We start from the raw sequence: 18,143 nt of genomic DNA, 5'->3' as shown, positions 1-18,143 counted from the left end.
GCAGGGTGCATGTGAGTACCATCAGACTGACGGTTGGTGGAAAGGTGGAGAGCCCGGCTGCCCAGCCCCCCGCCCCTGCCGCCGGCGGCCCACTCTGGGAGTCGGGGGGCAGAGCCAGTGTGGGAGGGTACCTGGGCGCGGGCAAAGGTTCAGATGCCTCCTCTCCCCTCCGAGCCAGGGTGCCCGCGCAAGTAAGCCAAGATTATCTCACCAACATCCTCTTGTGGTCGCCCCAAGCTGTCAGCGGGGACTGACCTTGGGTTGAAGAAGCCGCTGGTGGGGCCACAGCGGAGGCCTATGGGCCCCTCCCAGCCCTAGCCCCTCGAGGCTCCTGGGGCAGGAGGGCAGCACCGCCGGCCAGATTCCCTCCCCACTGCGGGAGAATAGACCACCTGCAGGTACGCAGAAGGCTCCAGGAAGGCTCAGTCTGTGTGGGAAGATCCTGCTGAGGGCCAAGGAGGCCTTCACCAGGCAGAGGGGGCGGCGTGGTGAAGGCCCCATGGCTGGGGGGGGTGGGCAGACGTCGGTGACTTCAGGCCGTGGTGGGCTGAGGATCGGGGGTGACATGGACCCTCCAGGAGAGCCGGGCTCCACGCAATGTCTCCCCAGAGCTCCAGCTCCCTCCCGTGGGTGCCTGCACCCCTCCCGGGGAGCCCCCACCCCTTTGGGGCTATAAGCGCCCAGGAGGCAGTGGGCCAGGACCCTGCCTCGGTTCTAAACGTTAGAGAAGCTTCGAAGCTCTCCAGTGAACGGACTCCTCCCCCCAGGCCTTTGCAGCTCCCAGTGGGGGCCTAGAACCTGCCCCTCGCCCCCCACTGCCACCTCTGCCCACCCATCGCCCTCCACGCCCCTTTGCCGTCGTGCCCTTCTACCCATCGGTGGCACAAGCCTGACCTCACGGGCCCCGAACTCTCTGGGGCTGCTGTGCGCTGGGCCCTGGGGCTCTGGGGTCGGGCCACACCCTTGCCCTCAGCAGCGCCCCATACACTGGGCTGCCCCCGCTCCTCCTGGGCTTGCCCCGCCCCCAGCCCTGCTCAGCAGCCCCTTCTTGCAGCTGCTTCTCTCCATCCACCTGGGCCTGGGAATCAGCTCAGCTGCTTGTCAGGACTGTGAGTAAAGCACGAGTCGCTGGGCCCTGAGGGCCTTGGCAGCCTTGGCAGCCAGCGGCTGCAGGCTGGGGGTGCAGCTAACAGGCCAGGGCTGGACCAGAGCGGCCAGCTGCCCCTGCGTCCTGTGCCTCAGCGTCCTTGTCCAGCAGACACCAGCTGAGTTAGAGACCCTCCTCCCCGGGGGTCCTGCTGGCCGGGGCCCACAGGAGTGCCTCCCCAGGGGTCACACTGCCTGCTGCCAGCAGGTTGGGTTTTAGACCCAGCCCTGTGTGCTTGGGGGACCCGGGCCCCTGGGGTGGCTGCCCACGGCCCCCAGGCCCCCAGGGCTCCCCTAGCGAGGCCCCCTAAGGGGGAGCAGGGCTGTCCCCACCGTGGCCTGAGCTGCCCCACCGCCCCCCCCCGGTGGGAAAGTCTAAATCTGTTGCACTTTTCCCTCTGTTATCAGGGCCTTATCTGGCCACCGTGCGCCGCCCAGAGGCCAGGGTCTCTCTCCTGGCAGCCCCGCACCCCCACCCGCCCCAGGCCCAGTGCCACCGGCCTGCCCACCACTGCCAGGCCCAGCGAGACCAGAAGCCAAGGCCTTCTGCCAGCGCTGTGTCCCCTGCCAGGCCTCAACCCCGTCCACCAACGTGCCACCCCCAGAAGGCAGGTGTGGCACCCCCTGGAGAGCTGAAACTGTAACAGTTGTAATAATAACCTGTCTGTGCTCAGCACCAGGGCACCACCTTGCTGAACCCTGACCCCAGCCCTGCTTTCCATGAGGAAACCAGACTTGGGGAGGTGTGGCCCGCACACAGTCACCTGCCTCAGCCTCTTGCTGTGCCTTCTGCTCGGAATGCTTTTCCCTGGCCCCAGTTGCAGGCCATCCCCTGTCCCCTTCCAGATCTCCATCACTTGTCGCCTCCTCCAGGAAGCCTTCCCTGACTGGCACCTGAACCTCTCCTTCGTGGCAAAGGCCACACTTGGGTTTTTCACTTTGCTTGGGGTATGTCCTGGGGCAGAGTCTGGCCCTCGGTGGACCCAGGAAAGGTTGGACAGGTTAATGAATGCGGGGGTCAAGGAGGGGTGAATGAGAGAACAGTGGTGGAGGATGAGGCCCAGAATGAGGGCTGCCGGCACTCCAGTGGAAGGGCAGGGCCACGTGGTCCATCAGCGTCCACCCCGCCCCCAGGCCAGGGGGCCTGCCTTCAAAATCCAGCCCTGACGCAGGAGGGGCTCCAGGGCAGGTTTCTGGGCCTCTGTCTTCTGCTCTGTAAATAGGGTATAAGAAAAAGGACCTTCCCAGAGAGGCATAAAGGACCCACGTAATGGGCGGGCACAGGGCGGGGCCTCAGGTAAAGAATCACACTGTGGTCAGGCCCCGAGTTGGGTGGGGGGCTCCTGGGGACTCTGCCCTGGTTCTTTCACATGTTTCCAGTGGTCTTGGGGTGCGGGTAGTCACCTCCACTGGATGCAGGTGCAGTCTGCAGGACCAGCTGGGACCAGCGGGAGGCCCAGGGTCTCGGGACTCCCCGTCCAGTGCTCGGAGACACCCTCACCAACTCCCTGCCCGACAGGTCTGCCTAGGGGCCAAAGTCTGGGGGGATTTTGTCCCCTCCACAGAGAACAGCTCCGGCTCTCTTAGAGGTGGTCATTCAAGGCCACCCCACCCCCCCACCAGCTGCCTCGCCATCAGAGCCAGGAGGGGCCATTAGTCGTGCAGCTCGGGGACTCGGAAGGGAGCGGGGATCATCCCGCCACACAGAGCCTGTCTCCGTAATTCAGTCTTAAAGCATGAAGAACGGGAGTTGATGAAATTCTGCTATCAGCGCCCAGCCAATATGCAAACTATCTCGCCCCCAATCAAATAGCTATTATGTTTTCATTTCCATTTCCACGTCCGGCTTAATGAGCAGGAGACGGATCGGCGCGGGGCGTCTGCTCGCCGTGATAACTGAGGGGCTCCGGGCAGCGGGGGCAGCTCTGCAACCGCCATTATCACCACGGGCACCCCGAGACGGGGTCCAGCCTTGGGCACTGGCCTCTCCACCCTGCTGGGCTGTGCAGCCGGTGTCACCCTCGATCCAGGCGTCCGGAGGGTGAAGGGAGGCACGGGGCCACCCTGGTGCAGAGGCGGCTTTGCCTGAGCCAGCGTCTGCAGGGGTAGCATGTCTGGGGAGGGTCCTGCCCTGCCCGCCCCCTCCACTGCTTCCTCACGGGGGCCATGGGCAAGTCACTTCACCTTGCTGGGCCTCAGTTTACTCATCTGCAAAGTGGGCGTGACCTCTGGGTGGTGTTGAGAAGCTGGGAGGAGATCTGCCCATCATGACCGGCTCAGGGCCCCGCCAGCCCCCTCCGCACCCCTGTGCAGTCCACACACGCTTTCCCCACCACCCCTACAGTCTGGGCCACCGGGCTGGGGTGGTTAAAGGAGAACATTGTAAAATGCTGAGCACAGGGCTGGTGTACGACAGGTGACGCTTAATAACCGCACGCTCCCCACCCCATTCCCCAGGCCCTGCTGCGCAGCAGGTGACAGCTAATGATGTTTGGTGCGTACTTAACTACACGCTTCACCCTGTGACATAGGAGCTGTTGTGGTTTCCGAGCACAGAGAGGTAGAGTGACTTGCCTGAGGTCACACCGCACGGACTTGCATGGATTGGCCTGGCCTAGCTGTTGGGATCTTTGCCAGAGAGCGTCCCCCAGGGGCCAGGCGGGGCTCATTCCTGGCCCAGGGCAGCCGGGGAAGCAGCAGCGTCTCTCTGCTGGGTGGCCGGTGGAGGAACCCTCCTCCCCCCCAAGCCCCCGGTGGGGTGGGACCCCAGGGTGACCTGGGGGCGGGATGGCACGCTCAGCCTTGGCCGTGACACGTACCCTCATGGGCTCGGAGCGATTTGCTGGTTGGCGGCTGTCTCCGACATTATCAGAGCGGGTTTAATTGTGCTGGAACTGAATTAGCGGCATTAGAATAAATTGCTGCAGCCCGGCAGCCTCTTTCTTCACGCTCGTCGTCACGCCTTTGTGCGGCGCGGGGGCCTTTGTTCTCCCATAAACGGACCCGCCACGAGCTTGGGGCCTCCCTGGGTGGCTGAGGCCCGCCTGAGCGGGGCCCTGACAGTCGGAGCTGCATCCCTGGGTTGGGCAGGGGTGGGGAGGGGGGCGTCAGCTCTGCCCCGACGCTCTGGTCCCTGCGGGCGCTGAGAGCAGGTGGCTTCGCACCCGTTCACCGGAGCAGGTGACTGAGGCCCTGAGGTCCTATGGCCATTCAGCTACGGTCCGTCCCCTTGGAGCTCTCATGAGCCCGGGAGGCACAAGCCCGTCTCAGGCTGACCCCAGAGGCCTTTGTGCTGCCCACCGAGGCTGGGATGGCTGCCAGGCCGCTGGCCACCGTGACCAGCGGTATCTGCCCAGCACCAGCCTCCCCCGCAGCCTCTGCTTTCCTGCCCAGATGCAGGCCAAGGCAGGCCACGGCAGGTCGCGCCTCCCACCTGTCCCAGGGGCCACGTTGGACCAGCTGGGCTGTGCCCAGTCCCCCTCAGAGGCTCGTCTGTCCATGTGGGTGCGTTGACAAGAAAGCACAAGACTTGGCCTGGGGCTGGTTCTGTGCGGTCTCGGCCCGGCCACGGGGTGGTGGCACCTGCCCATCTCCTGTAATTACGGCTCCGGGGTGTCCCCGGGGAGGCTGGGACTCCGGTCCGGAGCTTGAGTCCAGACGGCTGCAGCCGGGCAACAACCCTGCCGGGGACTCTCTAGGGCCCTCCAGTGCCTCCGGGATGAGGATCCGCTCCTTGCCCTGGCCTCTCTCCAGCCTTGAAGCCGAGCTCTGTCCAGCCCCCAGGCCCTCCATCCGGAGCCGCGTTCCCAGCTGTCTGTCCCCTCTGAGCTCTGCTGGTGGCATCTCCCCTGCTCTCTCCTCCCTCATTTGCCCCCCTCCCTCCCAGCTCTTATAATCTGTTGTTTCCTGTTTGGGGCCCATCTGTTGTTCTTTGACGGTCTCCCCAGCGGGCCTGGGAGTCCCCCGCAGAGTCTCGATGTCCTGGGCACTTCTGCCTCCTGGAGCGGTGTCCGCCCCACATGTTGGCGGGAGGCAGGAAGGGCATCCGCCCCGCCGGGAACGCTCGATTTTCCTTACTGTAGCCGGCCGCCGTCTGCCAGTGACCAGGGATTTGAGCTGGAAGGCAAACAAAACCAGCTTGACCACCTCTCTGCCCCGTGGAAATTGCTACATTCGGAAAGTCAGGTGGAGCCTCGTTTCTCACATTGCTCCTTCTATCATCGTCTCCCTGGACCACTGCCCTGAGCCAGCTCCTGTGGCCCGCGGTGGAGCTGGCTGGTGGCACCGGGTTTCACCCCTGGGGAAATACAGGGAAGGAGGGGAGTGAGGGAGGGCACCAGAAGAAGACTAGGGGTTTGGTGAGAAGCCCCTGAAACGGCACGTTTTGGTCTCTGTGTTTTCTGGGGAGAAGGCACTGGCTTTCACCAGATCCCCATGGGGGTCATGACGTAGAAAAGGTCACAGAGGCATGAATCCCAGTCAGATCTCCATCAGCTGCTGCTTGCTTGCCTCCAGGGATGGGGAGCTCAGCCCCTGAGAGGTGGCCCTTCCATTCCAAATGCCTCTGCCCCCGATGCCAGCAAGAGCTAGCCCCATTCGGCCCCATCAGGCACCCCCGACACATGGATTTGCAGACGTTGTCATGACTTCCAGATGTTTCTTCGGCAGCAAGAGGGCCTGGCTGCTGTGGGGTTGGCAGCCTGGGCTGAGCAGGGGTCTGTGAGTCGGGACCCTGCCCCATGGCCACGCCCAGATGATGGGCATCATCTCCCTGATGACTGGGGGGAGGGAAGGGGCACCGGGGGGGGGGGCAGGACAGGTGGCTAGAGGAGCCATTTGGGAAGGTAACTAGGGCAGGAGGCAGCTTCAGCCCCAGCACCTGTCTCCAGGCCTCAGGGCCCAGGCTGAACCAGCCACAAGGGGCCTGGGGAGATTTGAGAGCAGAATAAGGAGGGACACCTGCTCACCACTCTCCCCTCTGCCCGCCCTCCCCCGGACGCGCCGGTCTGATGGAGGGTGCTGCCCTGGCGGGTCTGGCTTCCCTCCTCTCCCAGGAAGTCTCTGGGCTCTGAGTCCACCTTCTCAGCTGTAAGGGGGCTCCGTGGAGCAGACCTGCAAGGGCCTCCTGGGCAAGGTGACGATTGGAATCAGGGGCCGCAGGCCTGAGGCCCTCTGGTCCCAGAGGCTGACCGCCAACACCTGTGCCCCATCAAGCGCGCATTCCCGTCGCCAGGTGTTCTGAGCACTTCCTGGGCCCCGCACACGGGCCCACCCTCACGAAGCTCCCAAACCTCGGTACCTGAGTGTGGAGAGCTTCTCGGGGAGCTTGTCTGGGCCCAGGAGAGATTTACCCTCACGTCTTAGGGGCTGTGCGTGGGCGCTGGGGCTCCGTGAAGCCCCCCGAGGGGTTGGCAAGGGGGAGGCGAGGGCTGTGGTCCATACAGCCCCCAGGAGCCCCCTGAACCGGAAGAGGCACCGTGGCTGCTCCCAGAGCTTGGAACAGAGCAGAGGGGAGACCCCGGGAGGGGCCAGGACCACCCTCCTGGCCAGAGGGGTCAGTGCGCTGAGAGGTTGCAGAGCTGGGGAGGTGGGGGTGGGACGCCAGGGTGACCCCAGGCGTTGGAACTGTTGCAGGGACTGGGGTGATACAAGGGTGAAATGTGCATAAGTCTTGGGGGCGCCGCTCACGGCCTCTGGCCCTCTGCCCGGGGCGGGGGTCTGGAGTCCGGGGGCCATCGCCCCACAGAGCCTCACGATTCCCTTCGGGCTGTGTCTGCAGGTTCCCTTGGAGACGTGGAAGCTACGGAAGAGGCTCAGGCCATGGACGCCAGCTGCCCAGAGCGGGAGGCCGGAACACCGGAGCCCGAGGCCGCAGGAGAGCCCGAGCCCCTGAGCCCTTCCAGTCCAGGTGAGCCCGGCGGTGGGTGCACGACAGGCCGGCGTCTCACGCCCTGCGCTGCCCCACCCCTTCCCATGTCCCCACCGGTGAAGTGCGCCTTGTGCTTGCTGGCGTCTGTGGGCCAGTGGCTGGGCAGCTGGCGGCCGGGGGCCTGGAGGGACGGGGGTGGGAGACACGTACACCCTCAGCATGAGGAGGGTCTTGGGAGTCCAGCCCCTTCTGGTACAGAGGGGCAGACAAAGGCCTCGATGGGGAAGGTCTAGTCCAGGCTTGGACAGGGAGTCCTGGGCCACTGAGTGACCTCGAGAAAACCATGCCCTCCCCCACCTCCGTTTACCGTCTGTGGGATGGGGCAGCGAGGCCTCAGCCCGCGTGGTCTAGCGCATAGCAGGTTCTCCTGCTTCGGCACTGTACCCCATTTTACAGACGAGGGCATGAGGCCCGGAGTGGTGAAGGGACTTGCCCACGGTCACACAGCCTGTAAACACCCGAGCAGTGATCCGACCCCAGGTCTGGATTCAGGTTGATTTCCCTTCGTACAGAGCCTGCTCCCCCCACCCCAGGCACCTGGAACCTTTCCTTGGACCTTCTTGGTGGCAGTTTCGGGGGTGGGGGTGGTGTTGGGGAGAGACCCAGAGGTGAATCAACCTGACACCAGGAAGCCTGCTCTGGACAGGTCCCAGCGGGCCTCAGAGTAAGGGCAGCTTCTCAGACACCCCCAGGACGAGAGGCCTCCCTGAGGTGGACGCATGGGGGAGGTCAGCACCCTCACCCCTGTTTTCCTGAGGAGGATACTTGAGTTGGGGGATTAGTGGGGGATCTCGTGTGCCTGCTCTGAGCCGGACTCACCGCTCCCTGCCTCCCCCCTGCTGGCCATGGCCAGGGGTCTTACCCCCATTCAGGGCCGTGACGCTCTTGGCACACGGGGGCTGAGTAACCCCCAGGCCGTAGTCTGATGGGGGAGATGTAGCCCCAAAGCAGACCGTTTCAGAAGGCAGTGAGTAGGTGACATGACGGGGTAAAGGAGAGATGGGGCGGGGGTGACACTGAGCTGAGACCAGAGGATGCACAGAGAAGGGCGTACCTGCCACTTCAGAGGCCGAGAGGGACTGGCCAGTGGGCAGCGGAGATCCTAGGCAGACGTACTCACTGTGGACCCCCCGCCCCCAGCGTTTCCCAGTCTCCGAGCATCCGTGCCCTGCCCCCCGCGATGAGCACAGGCCAGGAGCCCAACGAGCCTCGTCCTCTGAGACCTGCTGGCCCCAGTGTCCCTTTCCACAGTGGCAGCCTCATCGGGAGTGGGGGGCCGAGGCTCCCCTCCCCCCAGCTCACCCAGGGACAGTGGCCGGGAGCCGCTTTGCAGTCATTACTATTATCTCTGCCGCCTGCCTCATCACCGCGGCGAGTGGTGCAGCCCGCTGCCCCCCGGCCCTTCCCCGGGCCCGTGCTCCTGCTCTGCCTGAGCCTCAGTTTCCGCATCTGTGTCTGGGCGGCCGAGGCTGCGGGAGTGCGTGAGGGGCCCCTTATCAACGCCACCATCGTCCCCGCTGTTAGGTGCTGTGTGCTGCCGGGGGCGCCCTGAGCTGCCAAAGGCCAAGTGGCTGTTGCTGGTGGACTTTGACCCGGTGGTTTTCCAGGGGAGCCGGGCCCCTTATCTGATCTGCTAGCCGGGGCTGGGGCTGCGCGGGGTGGGGGCGGGGCCGGGGAAGGAGCTGGAAAAAACAGCCGGGGTTGCACCTGGCACAGGCCGCGGTGATAACGCTGAGATGGGCGAGATAAGGCGGCGGGAGCCGTATCTGCCTCTCGGGCAGGCCCAGCGCGGTTCCCGCGCGAGGGCTGGAGCTCAAATGCCAGCCACGTTGATTTATAGCCAAAAATAATAGGACTTTTATACTGTGTGATTGATTTATTTGATGTTAATCACAGCTCTTATCTCGGGTATTAATAATCTGCCGGGTGTGTGACGTCACCAAGGGGGGGCTTTTATGGGAGCTCATCGATTGGGGACCGTGGTAGTTATCAGGCTCGGCAGGGAAGGCAAATATGCCCTTTGGGCTGGAATTGGGTGCAGGGCCCGGCTCGAGGGGCCCCCAGCTGCCGGCGGAGGAGACCAGGGAGCCGGGGCCTACACGTGTGCCCTTTAGGCCACCCTACCCTCTAATTATTAGCTGCAGCTGGAATAATAATTACTGCTGCAATTAATGAGGGGATGAGAGGTTTTAAAGGCCAAGGAGAAAATTGAGGTCTCTGTCCCCCGTTAGCGCAAACCTGGGTGTGGGGGGTGACCTTGAGCACGTGCTCACCCACTTGGGCCTCAGTTTCCCTCCCGGCCACAGGGCGAGATGGGGGAGGTGGGTGGATCGGTGCCCAGGGATGGCAGGGCCTGATGGTGTTTTCTGTCTGCAGACGCTAATCCCCCACCCCCACCATCGCCACCGCCCCCCACGCCCCCAGGAGGCCCCGAGGAGATGAAGGGGCAGGAGTCGGAGACAACGCTGGAGGAGGAGTCTGGCATCTCCTGGAGCGGGCCAGGTAAAGCACCCCTGCGGTCGGTCGGTTGGTCGGTCGGTTGGTCGGTCGGTCGGTCGGGGCCTGGAGGCCCAGCCTTCTGAAAATCCAGGGAGCCTGCTGTCCTGGCGGCTTGGGTGGGAAAGGCCCTGCCTCCTGGCGGAGGAGGCCGGTGGCGACCCTCTGGGCCAGGGCCTGTGCCCGTTCCAAAGTCCAGCCAGCCTGTGGGGCCGGGCACCACGCTTTGCCAGCACGCTGCGGGGGCTCCCGGGAGGCATTCCCCTCTGGCTGGGCAAGAGGAGCCTCAGGTGGGGAGGGCGGGGAGAGGCATTGTGGGCGTGTGTCTGGAGGGCCGTCCCCCCGGGCTGGGGGTTCGGGCCGCAGTGGGGTGGCTGCAGTCACGTGGGAGGCAGGCGTCGGCCCCACCTGCCCGGTGCTGGAGCGCGGGGCGTGGCTCTGAGGGTGGTTTCCTGCTACCCGTCGCCCCGACCACCAATTTGCAGCCAAAAGTCTGACCAGAGGTGTTCTCCATAATTCTGGGGCAAGTGGGGTGGCGTGCGGGGGTGTGGGGCTGCATCTCTGGACACAGGTATGGCTTGTCCTCAAGGACGGGGGCGAGGCGGCCCTTGGCTCAGACATGTGCAGGTGCAGGAAGCATTCACTGAGTGCACGCCGTGTACCCGACACACAGCTGTGAGCAGATGATCTTCGGAGAGTGCGCAGGAGTGATGCGAGTGTGGCTCGGGCCGTGGCAAGGGGCACGTAGGCAGGGCCTTGCCTTGCTGTGGGGTCAGGGAGGGCTTTGCCAGGGCAGAGGGGACCCCCGTTCCTCCTCAGAGGGCCATGGGAAGGAGGGGCTGGCCTGGCGCTCACAACCAGGACGGTGACCCCACCCCACGGGGGAGGCGAGTCCGCTCTCAGCCCCTCCCGCCTGGGTGGGCCGTGGTGGTGTCTAGGAGCCGAGCATCCTGGGCAAGACAGTGCTGGGGGTCCCCTCTGCTGCCCCCAGCACAGCAAGCCCGCTGCCCTTCAAACAGACTGGGTTTGTGTCCCTCAGCCGTCCCCCCCACTTCTTGGGGTCCCATTGATGGCGGGGGGGGTGCCCAGGTGTCCTGGTAGATAGGCGGCAGCCATGTGCCCTGTCCCCACCAAGGAGAAGCTGGCCAAGGGGGCCAGGGGCCATGTGTCCTTGAGGCCCTCAGGGCCTAGTCAGGCATCGCTAAGCCACATGGGTGGCTGGGTGCTTGGGTCCGCACCGGGGCCATTCTGCACACAGCACAGTGCCTTAGGGCTGGGCAGGGACCCTGTGCTCAGACTGCTCTTCCTGCCTCAGTTTCTCCAGCTGCAGATGAGGTAGCAACGAGGCGCTCCCCCCCCCCGAGAAGCTAGGTCAGCACTGCCGCAGGCCCTATAACCCCTCACATTTCAGTCTTTATCAGGAAACTTCCTGCTGCGGTGGGGGGAGCAGGGACCACCCACGTGCCTGAGGGGCCCTGACTGAAGCCACAACCACCGGGAAGAGCATCTGTGGGGAGGAAAGCACCACGCAGTCCCCACACCAGCCTCTGAGGTGGGCACAGCATGACAAAGGGACTTGTCCAAGGTCACCCAGCTGGGAAGTAGCAAAGTGGGGTGCAGACCTGGCTCCTGGGGTATAGACCGGGCTCTGGAAGTGCAGACCCAGCTTTGGGGTACAGACCGGGCTCCTGGGGTGCAGACCCGGCTCCTGGGGTGCAGACCCAGCTTTGGGGTACAGGCCCGGCTCCTGGGGTGCAGACCCGCCTCCTGGGGTGCAGACCCAGCTCCTGAGGTGCAGACCCGACTCCGGGGTACAGACCCAGCTCCCAGGGTGCAAGCCCAGCTCTGGGGGTTCACGCCTGGCTCCGGAGCAGGGACTGCGATGTGTCAGCAGCAGCTTCAGTTGCCATCCCAGGATGCAACACAGTGCCTCACCCCCATTTTATAGATGGGGGCACAGAGGCCCCGAGAGGCTGGGAGCTGACCCCAGGGCAGGGGGGTAGGAGCTGGGGTGGCCGTGGTTTAGGGCTGGGGTGCATCCTCTGGGGCCGGGGGGCTCCCTCTCAGCCTCCGCAGATAGGAATTTCTGTGCAGTGGGCAGCGATGGGCCGATAAGCCGCCCCTGGCCAACCGCCGCGGTGCCTGCCCCCTATCAGACCCTGGACAGGCCACACTTATCGTCCGCCAGGGAAGCCAGAGAGGCCCACTGCATCCTTATCTCTGCCGGGCTGCCCATGCCAGCGATGGGGCAGCAGGGCTTTGCCAGGGCCTGGCCGGGCCGGCGTCCCTGAGGGCAGTGCCCAGCCCAGTGACCTGCCGCGGGAGGGGGCCTGCTCTGTGGCCTTTGCCCACAAGCCCTGCTCCCCCTCCCCTTGTCTGACCCCGAGCCCCTCTGCATGTCCTGGGCGAGCCTTTCTCCCTCCCTGTGTCTCTGAGTCTGTGTCTTGCTTCTGGCTGGCCGCCACTTTTCTGTCCCCAGATGGGGAAAAAGTGCTGGCCCCACCACCTGGCTTGGGGACCGGGCTTGGGGGGCCAGCCTGGGGGACACCGGGTACCGTTCTCCTCCAGGATGAAGGGGCTAGCTTGGACCCAGTGCACCGTGCACTGTCTGGTTTTGGGGGAGTGACTGGGCCCCAAGCCTCCGTTTCCCACCCAGCCTGCACGAGGTGGGCCTCGGTCACCTCAGAGCCTAGGACTGAGCACGCACCTGGCACGGTGCACACTGCTCATCCCCACCTCCCCTCTCTGGCTGCCATCTGCTAGCCAGGGCTCCTGGGGCTCTCACGGACCCCCTTTGCTCCTGCTGGGACCCACCACCCAGCGAGGCCCAGGAGCCGGTGCCCACAGCCCAGCAGAGACCGGGCCTCAGGGCCTCTCGGCCGCAGCATAGCGTGTGCAGAGGAGCTGCCTTTCCGGTGGTCAAGGCCCAGAGCAGACGGTCGCGAGCACCCCCAGGAGGCACCCCCAGGGCACCGGGCAGGAAGGCGGCCTCCCAGGGGGGCCTGGACACACCACCAACACAGGGGAGGTCTGGGATGCGAAAGGACGTCCTCATCGCTAGAGTGCGGGTCTGGGACGCGTGAGGGGCCCACGGTCTCCTAGGCCCGTTCCTGCCCCCCCCGATACCTGCTGAGCTCCAAAAGCAGTCTGGGGGGGTCTTCATTTGAAAGAGGTGTGAGCCCTGTTGGCTTAGCTCTCGAGCGTGACTGGTCCCGTGGGAGCCCCCCCCACCCCGGCATAGCTGTGTTGAGAGGCAGGATCGCAGACCCCCGAGCACACCTGCCCCGGCCTCGGTCCAGCTTTGCCGAGTGACTGTGGACTGTGTGCCTGACCTCTTGGGGCCCCCGTTTCCTCCCCTCCATGCTGGAGCTAGGGAGAGCGGTAGCTTCACGGGGGGCCAGCCCGCAGAGGGCCAGCCGTAGCGTCCTCCGCCCGCCCGGCAGCCTGGGTTCCTCTGGGAAGTGGGGTGTCAGCGGGGTCCACAAGAAGGAGCCGCTCTCCGGCCAGAAAGGCACTGCACCCCTCAGCTGGCCCGGCCACGCGGCCCCGAGGCAGGGAGAGGCCGCCTTTTGCTTCCCTGTCCGTGGTGTGGTCTTGTGTCCCCCCCCCCCCACTCTCCCCTGCCCTGGGCACGAGAGGCCCCCACCGCACTTGGAGTGGGCGGGGCCAGGCAGGGTTGCAGACCCAGCTCTGAGCCGGCTCTGTCCCTGCTGTCCTCTGAGCAGCGGGGCAGTAGCCCACCTCGGGCCGGCAGGGGCTGGGACAGAGCCCACACCCCATGTTGATGAATACTCTCTGGCCCCTCATGAGTTGGTGTGCGGGGATGTGTCCTCCGTGCTGGGAGCTCAGACCACACCCGCGAGTGAACCATGGAGTGTGCAGGAAAGGGAGGAGATCCTGGCGGACAGGGAGGCCCCCACACGGGCCCCACAGGGCAAGGAGGTCCTCTGGTCACAAGTGGACAGTCTGAGTAAAGGCTCAGGAGTGCGATCAAGGCCTGGTCCCCAGTCTGTAGGGAGGGGGTACAGCCCATGGTGGGGAAGGCACCCACTGGGGCTTGGGGGAAAGGGGGATGCTGGGCTGGGGGCCTTTGAAGGGAAAGGGGGTGGGTGTCAGGAAGGGGGAGAGCTCGGTATTTTTATCTTTGAAATGACCTTGTTCGCTGGAGGGGCAGGCTGTTTAAAATTCCGATATGCAAATGACTGAGAGCTGTAATCTGTAATCCCCAAAGCATGTCTGGAGGGCAGCTGGCCAGGAGCTCTCTGCCTGTGAGGGGTCGGCCCCCCGCTCCATGCCCCCCCCAGTCCTCCTGCCATCATCCCATTCCCCACCCCCTGTCTCCCCACTTAACATCTAGAAAAAGCAGATCAGGCAGGCAGGCCAGCCCCTGTTAGGACTGAGAGCCTGTAGGGTCCCATCCTGAGTGGGGGTCCTGGGCCCGTCACCCACCTCCTGGCCCCCATGGGAGCCTCTGTTCCATGGCCGTCAGCATGCCCTCAGCCTGCCTGGCCAGGTCATGGGGAACTAGATGAAGGGAACATCTGTGGGGAGTCCCAGGGGGGTCTGGGAGCCTCCTGTGCAACCAGCCTCGTGGTGTGAGGTCCCCTCCCCGCCTGCTTGCCTGGCACAGGGCAGGGGAGAACCAGCTCTCCATCTGCCCCTCTGGGAGCCAAGGTCCAGACACCCTGGCGGGGGAGCAGCGTGCACCCGGCTGCTGAGCGCAGGGCTGTCCGCAGCAGGTGCCACATGCCAGGTGGGGAGTAGGGAGGTGAACCTGGGAGGCCCACAGGGGCCTCCCACCAGCTCCGGGGACATCAGGTGGCTATGAAGAAGGAAGGGCATGGTCAGAGTCACACTTGGTGGCCAGGCCTGGCTTTGTGATCAGAGCCCCAGGACAGGGGTCCCTTTCACCCACAAGTGCCTTAGAGCCCGGAAGTCTTTCCTGGTGACCACTGTTTACGAAACAAAATCTGATTGGCCAGCATCAGGGGTTACCTTTTTTGTCCCCATGTCGGGCCCTGGAGGCAGAGACAGAAAGGCTGGCCATGTCCTCATGGCACTGTAGGTCAGCAGAAGCCTCCGTAAGCTGAGGCTTAAAGGACCAACTGGAGCAGGGTGAGGGTGTCCAGGCATTGAGCTGGTACGTGCAAAGGCCCTGAGGTTTGAGTACGGTGGGTGTGGCTGGAGCACTAGGATGGGCACAGACTGGTCAGGGTTTGGGCTCAGTGTAGGGAGTATAGATGCCTCTGCTGTCTTGGCTATAAAATGAGAGACGGGAGGGTTTTAAGTGAGGTATTGGGCTCAGTGCCGTGCAGCGGATGGGTTGAAAGCGCACCCCCAGGGAGCATGGTGCTATAATGGGCCAGAGGAGGCAGCTTCCTCCTGCTCGAGCGCTGAAGCCTCACCCCCCCCACCCCGGGGTCCTGGGGAGCCTGCTGGAACTTTCGCCCCTGGAGTGTGAGCAAGGGCGTTGGGCTGGCTATCTGGGCCGTTCTCGGCTGACTAATCTCACTGTGGAGTTTCTAGGCAAACCTCAAGGTTTGTTATCGGCAGCGGGCGGTCGGGCTGCCGAGGCAGGACGGCCTGTCCTGATGGACAGCCCGGGAGATGGAGCGATACGGGCTGGCCGCGCGTCCCCTCCCACCGCCTCGGCATGTGTGGGTGGGAAAAATCATTTCAGCTATTCTGCGTTATCGTGGGGCCTGGCACCGCGGCCCGATAGGCCTATTTGTCTTAGATTAACAGATGGGGGGGAGGGGGGAGGGAGAGGGTAATGGCGGGTGGCAAGGGTCAGCCTGGGGTCAGCTCCAGAGACCAGACCCAGTGGCTGGGTCAGGAGTCACGTCTTCTGGGTCTCCGGGAAGGGAGTCCACACTGTGGTCCCTGGGGGACGCGTGCCCTGAGACCCACACAGCAGGCCCTCTGCCCATGCTTGAGCCTCCCCATTTCACAGCTGAGCAGCCCGAGGCTCCAGGAGATGGGGGGCAGCCCTGGGGGTGGGGGTGCTGTGCGTCACTGTGGTCAGCCAGCCTTCCTTCCTGCCCAGGTGTTTACTGAGCACCTGCTGGGAGCCAGGTACGCCGCGGCTGCTGGCCGCAGTGGAAGATGGTCCCCCCTTAGAGCTGTGTTGTGGGGGTGACACAGGCCATAGTGCCCAAAGAGCATGGTGTCTAGGGCCCAGGAGTAGGAAGAGGAGGAGGTCATTTATTCACTCCACAAACACTTGGATGTTAGACAGCTGCCTGGGTCGGCAGCCTGTAGGCGGCCGGGGAGCGGACGCCCGAGTCCGGGGGACAGAGACTGCGTAATACAGGAGCGGTACCCTCATATGGCCGAGGAATAGAGGCGGAGTGATGCCGGGCCCACGCGGCACCCAGACCAGGATAGGGAGGGGAAGCACTGTCCCGGGAACAGTGCCCCGGGCAGAGGGCACAGCGGAGGCGAGAGTCCTGAGGCTGGAGTGAGCCCCGCTGCAGCCGCGGTGAGTGCAGGGGTGAGGAGGGAGGAGGCAAGCTCAGACCAAGGGGGCTGCCTCGCATATGTGGTTGTCTAGGAAACGGAGCTCAGGGGCTTCCACCAGCACAGGCCCAGGGGGGCTGGCTGATCCATGGGCCCCTCGGCTGCCCACTGCCTGCTGGCCCCGAGCTCTTTCCATGATATTGGTCCTGGGCCAGGGAAGGGGCCTGGACCCTCGGCCTGCGTCCACCGCCACAGCTCAGGCCTGCCCACGTCTCCGAGCAAGGCCTACAGACTGGGCCTCTGGGCCGGGGCTGAGGTGGGAGCCATGCATTAGCCTGTGGCCTGGCCTCCGTGGCCGGCCTGGCCCACATAGATGCCCCTGTTGCACTACCCAGTGGGCGCCAGGGGTCAGGCCGCGCACAGCACCCCAGGAAGGCCATGTGCAGAGGGGCGTCTGCGGTAAGACCTCCCTGTCCCTCTCCGGTGGGGACCCTTGAGGCGTGGAGCTGGCCGTGGCTTCCCCCGTGGCTGGGCTGCTGACCCCTTGACCCTGGGCAGCCCCTCCCCATGGTTAGTGGCTCTTGACCGCGGAGGCGCCATCCACCTGGCGCCCCGATGGGCCCTTGACTGGCTCTGTCTTCCGACTGCACCCCCAGCAACGACATGGGGGCCGCAGGTCCCCCAGGACCAGGACCTGTGAGAGGAACAGATGTCAGCAAGACTCAGAGACCGCCGTCCTGCAGCCAGAGTTCATCCCCGTTCGCTCGCTAGCCAGTGCTTCTGCTCACTGAGCACCGATGCGTACCAGCCCCTGTAATAGACATTGAGGACACGGCCTGAACAAGCAGCCCAGACACCGCCCTCCTGGGGCCACAGGCCGTGACAGGGACAGCAGCGAGGGGCTCGGACACTGAGCCAGGGATGCAGACTGAGGGGAGCGGGGGGGCGGGGCAGAACCCGCGGGGTGTGCACAGACCGCGCACGGCTGGGAGAGCAGGCTGCAGACTCGCTGGGTAACCCGCCCCATAGAGCTCAGCCCAGCAAAGGCCCTGCGGTGGGACTGCAGGGCGGGAGGGGCTGACCACCATGTGGGGGTGGACCGCAGGGGTTCGTGGGTACACTTGCAAGACCCGTGAGAAAGCTGATGGAAATTTGACATCAGATGCCACACCCCCCGTTTTACAGACGGGGAAACTGAGGCTGTCCCATTGCCACCACTGGGCTCTTGAGTGGAGACTGAGCCCGCAGCCCTGCCTCCTGGGGAGTGGCCACCTCCCAGCCCCATCGCACACGGTTCTTGGGGGCTCCCCCAACCCCTCCCAGGGTGTAGACGCCACCTGGCAGAGGGCAGGTAGGCAGCCCAGTAGCTGGCAGGGCGCGTGGCTGGGGCCTGAGTCGTCGGCCACCCGGCAGCGGGTGGGGGCCCAGGCCTGGCCGCCTGCCCTGTGCTGCCCGCTGACCTCACCGGCCTTCCGGGAGCGGCTATCTGTGGCCAGGGTGGCCTATCTCGGCCGCGGACGCTAATCGAGCCCAGCTTCCTCCTCCGCCCTCCCACCCAGCTTCCTGCCCCGGCCAGACCGCCCCCTGGCCCCAGGCTGTGTCTGAGCGGCCTCCTCGGCCCTACCAGCACCTCCCAATGTCAGTGCGCTGCAGGTCTGGGTCTGCCTGCCCACACCTGGGGCCCCTTCCAGAAGTTTCTCTCCCTGTCCTCCTCCTAGGCCCAAGCTCAGACTCTCCCCAGCCTGGCCGTGTGGCCTGGGGTGTGTCAGCTCAGCGTGCCCAGCCTATGGCCTCTGTGGTGTGGTGGCCGCAGACACGCACCTGGGAGACACGCAGGGGACAACGGGGCTGGCGCCTGATGCGGGCCGTTCCCGCCACGGTGGCCACCACGGCTATGACCTTCGTGAAGACCAGCAGGGCTCCCTTCCTGGGACCAGCGCTGGTCCTGCCCCTTGGCCACCGGAAGGACTCCCCTTGCTGGTGTCTCTGTCCGCCTCCCTGTCCCTCTCCTGTTCTCCCTGGCCGGCGGGGCCCGAGATGGCCTCCAGCTGTCCCCTGTCGCTGGGCACCTTGGGTCCACTGTGCCCTTCTGTGGGCTCAGGCTGCTCCTCTG

General features: G+C 64.9%; 1 protein-coding gene across 1 annotated transcript in view; it reads left to right on the top strand.

The window, feature by feature from the left end:
• ZFPM1 (zinc finger protein, FOG family member 1) overlaps positions 1 to 18,143 on the top strand; it is a 67,365-nt gene that overhangs the window by 18,957 nt on the left and 30,265 nt on the right. Inside the window, exons 2-3 of the mRNA XM_035024505.1 lie at positions 6,926 to 7,054; positions 9,452 to 9,577. Coding sequence (XP_034880396.1) covers positions 6,926 to 7,054; positions 9,452 to 9,577 — 255 coding nt within the window. The remainder of the gene's footprint in view (positions 1 to 6,925; positions 7,055 to 9,451; positions 9,578 to 18,143) is intronic.

This window comes from Mirounga leonina, unplaced genomic scaffold, assembly GCF_011800145.1.
Source record: "Mirounga leonina isolate KUSES-001 unplaced genomic scaffold, KU_Mleo_1.0 Mir_180, whole genome shotgun sequence".
Taxonomy (NCBI): Eukaryota; Metazoa; Chordata; class Mammalia; order Carnivora; family Phocidae; genus Mirounga; species Mirounga leonina.
Note: the sequence above shows the minus strand (reverse complement) of the source record. Positions and strands in the feature narration are given on the sequence as shown.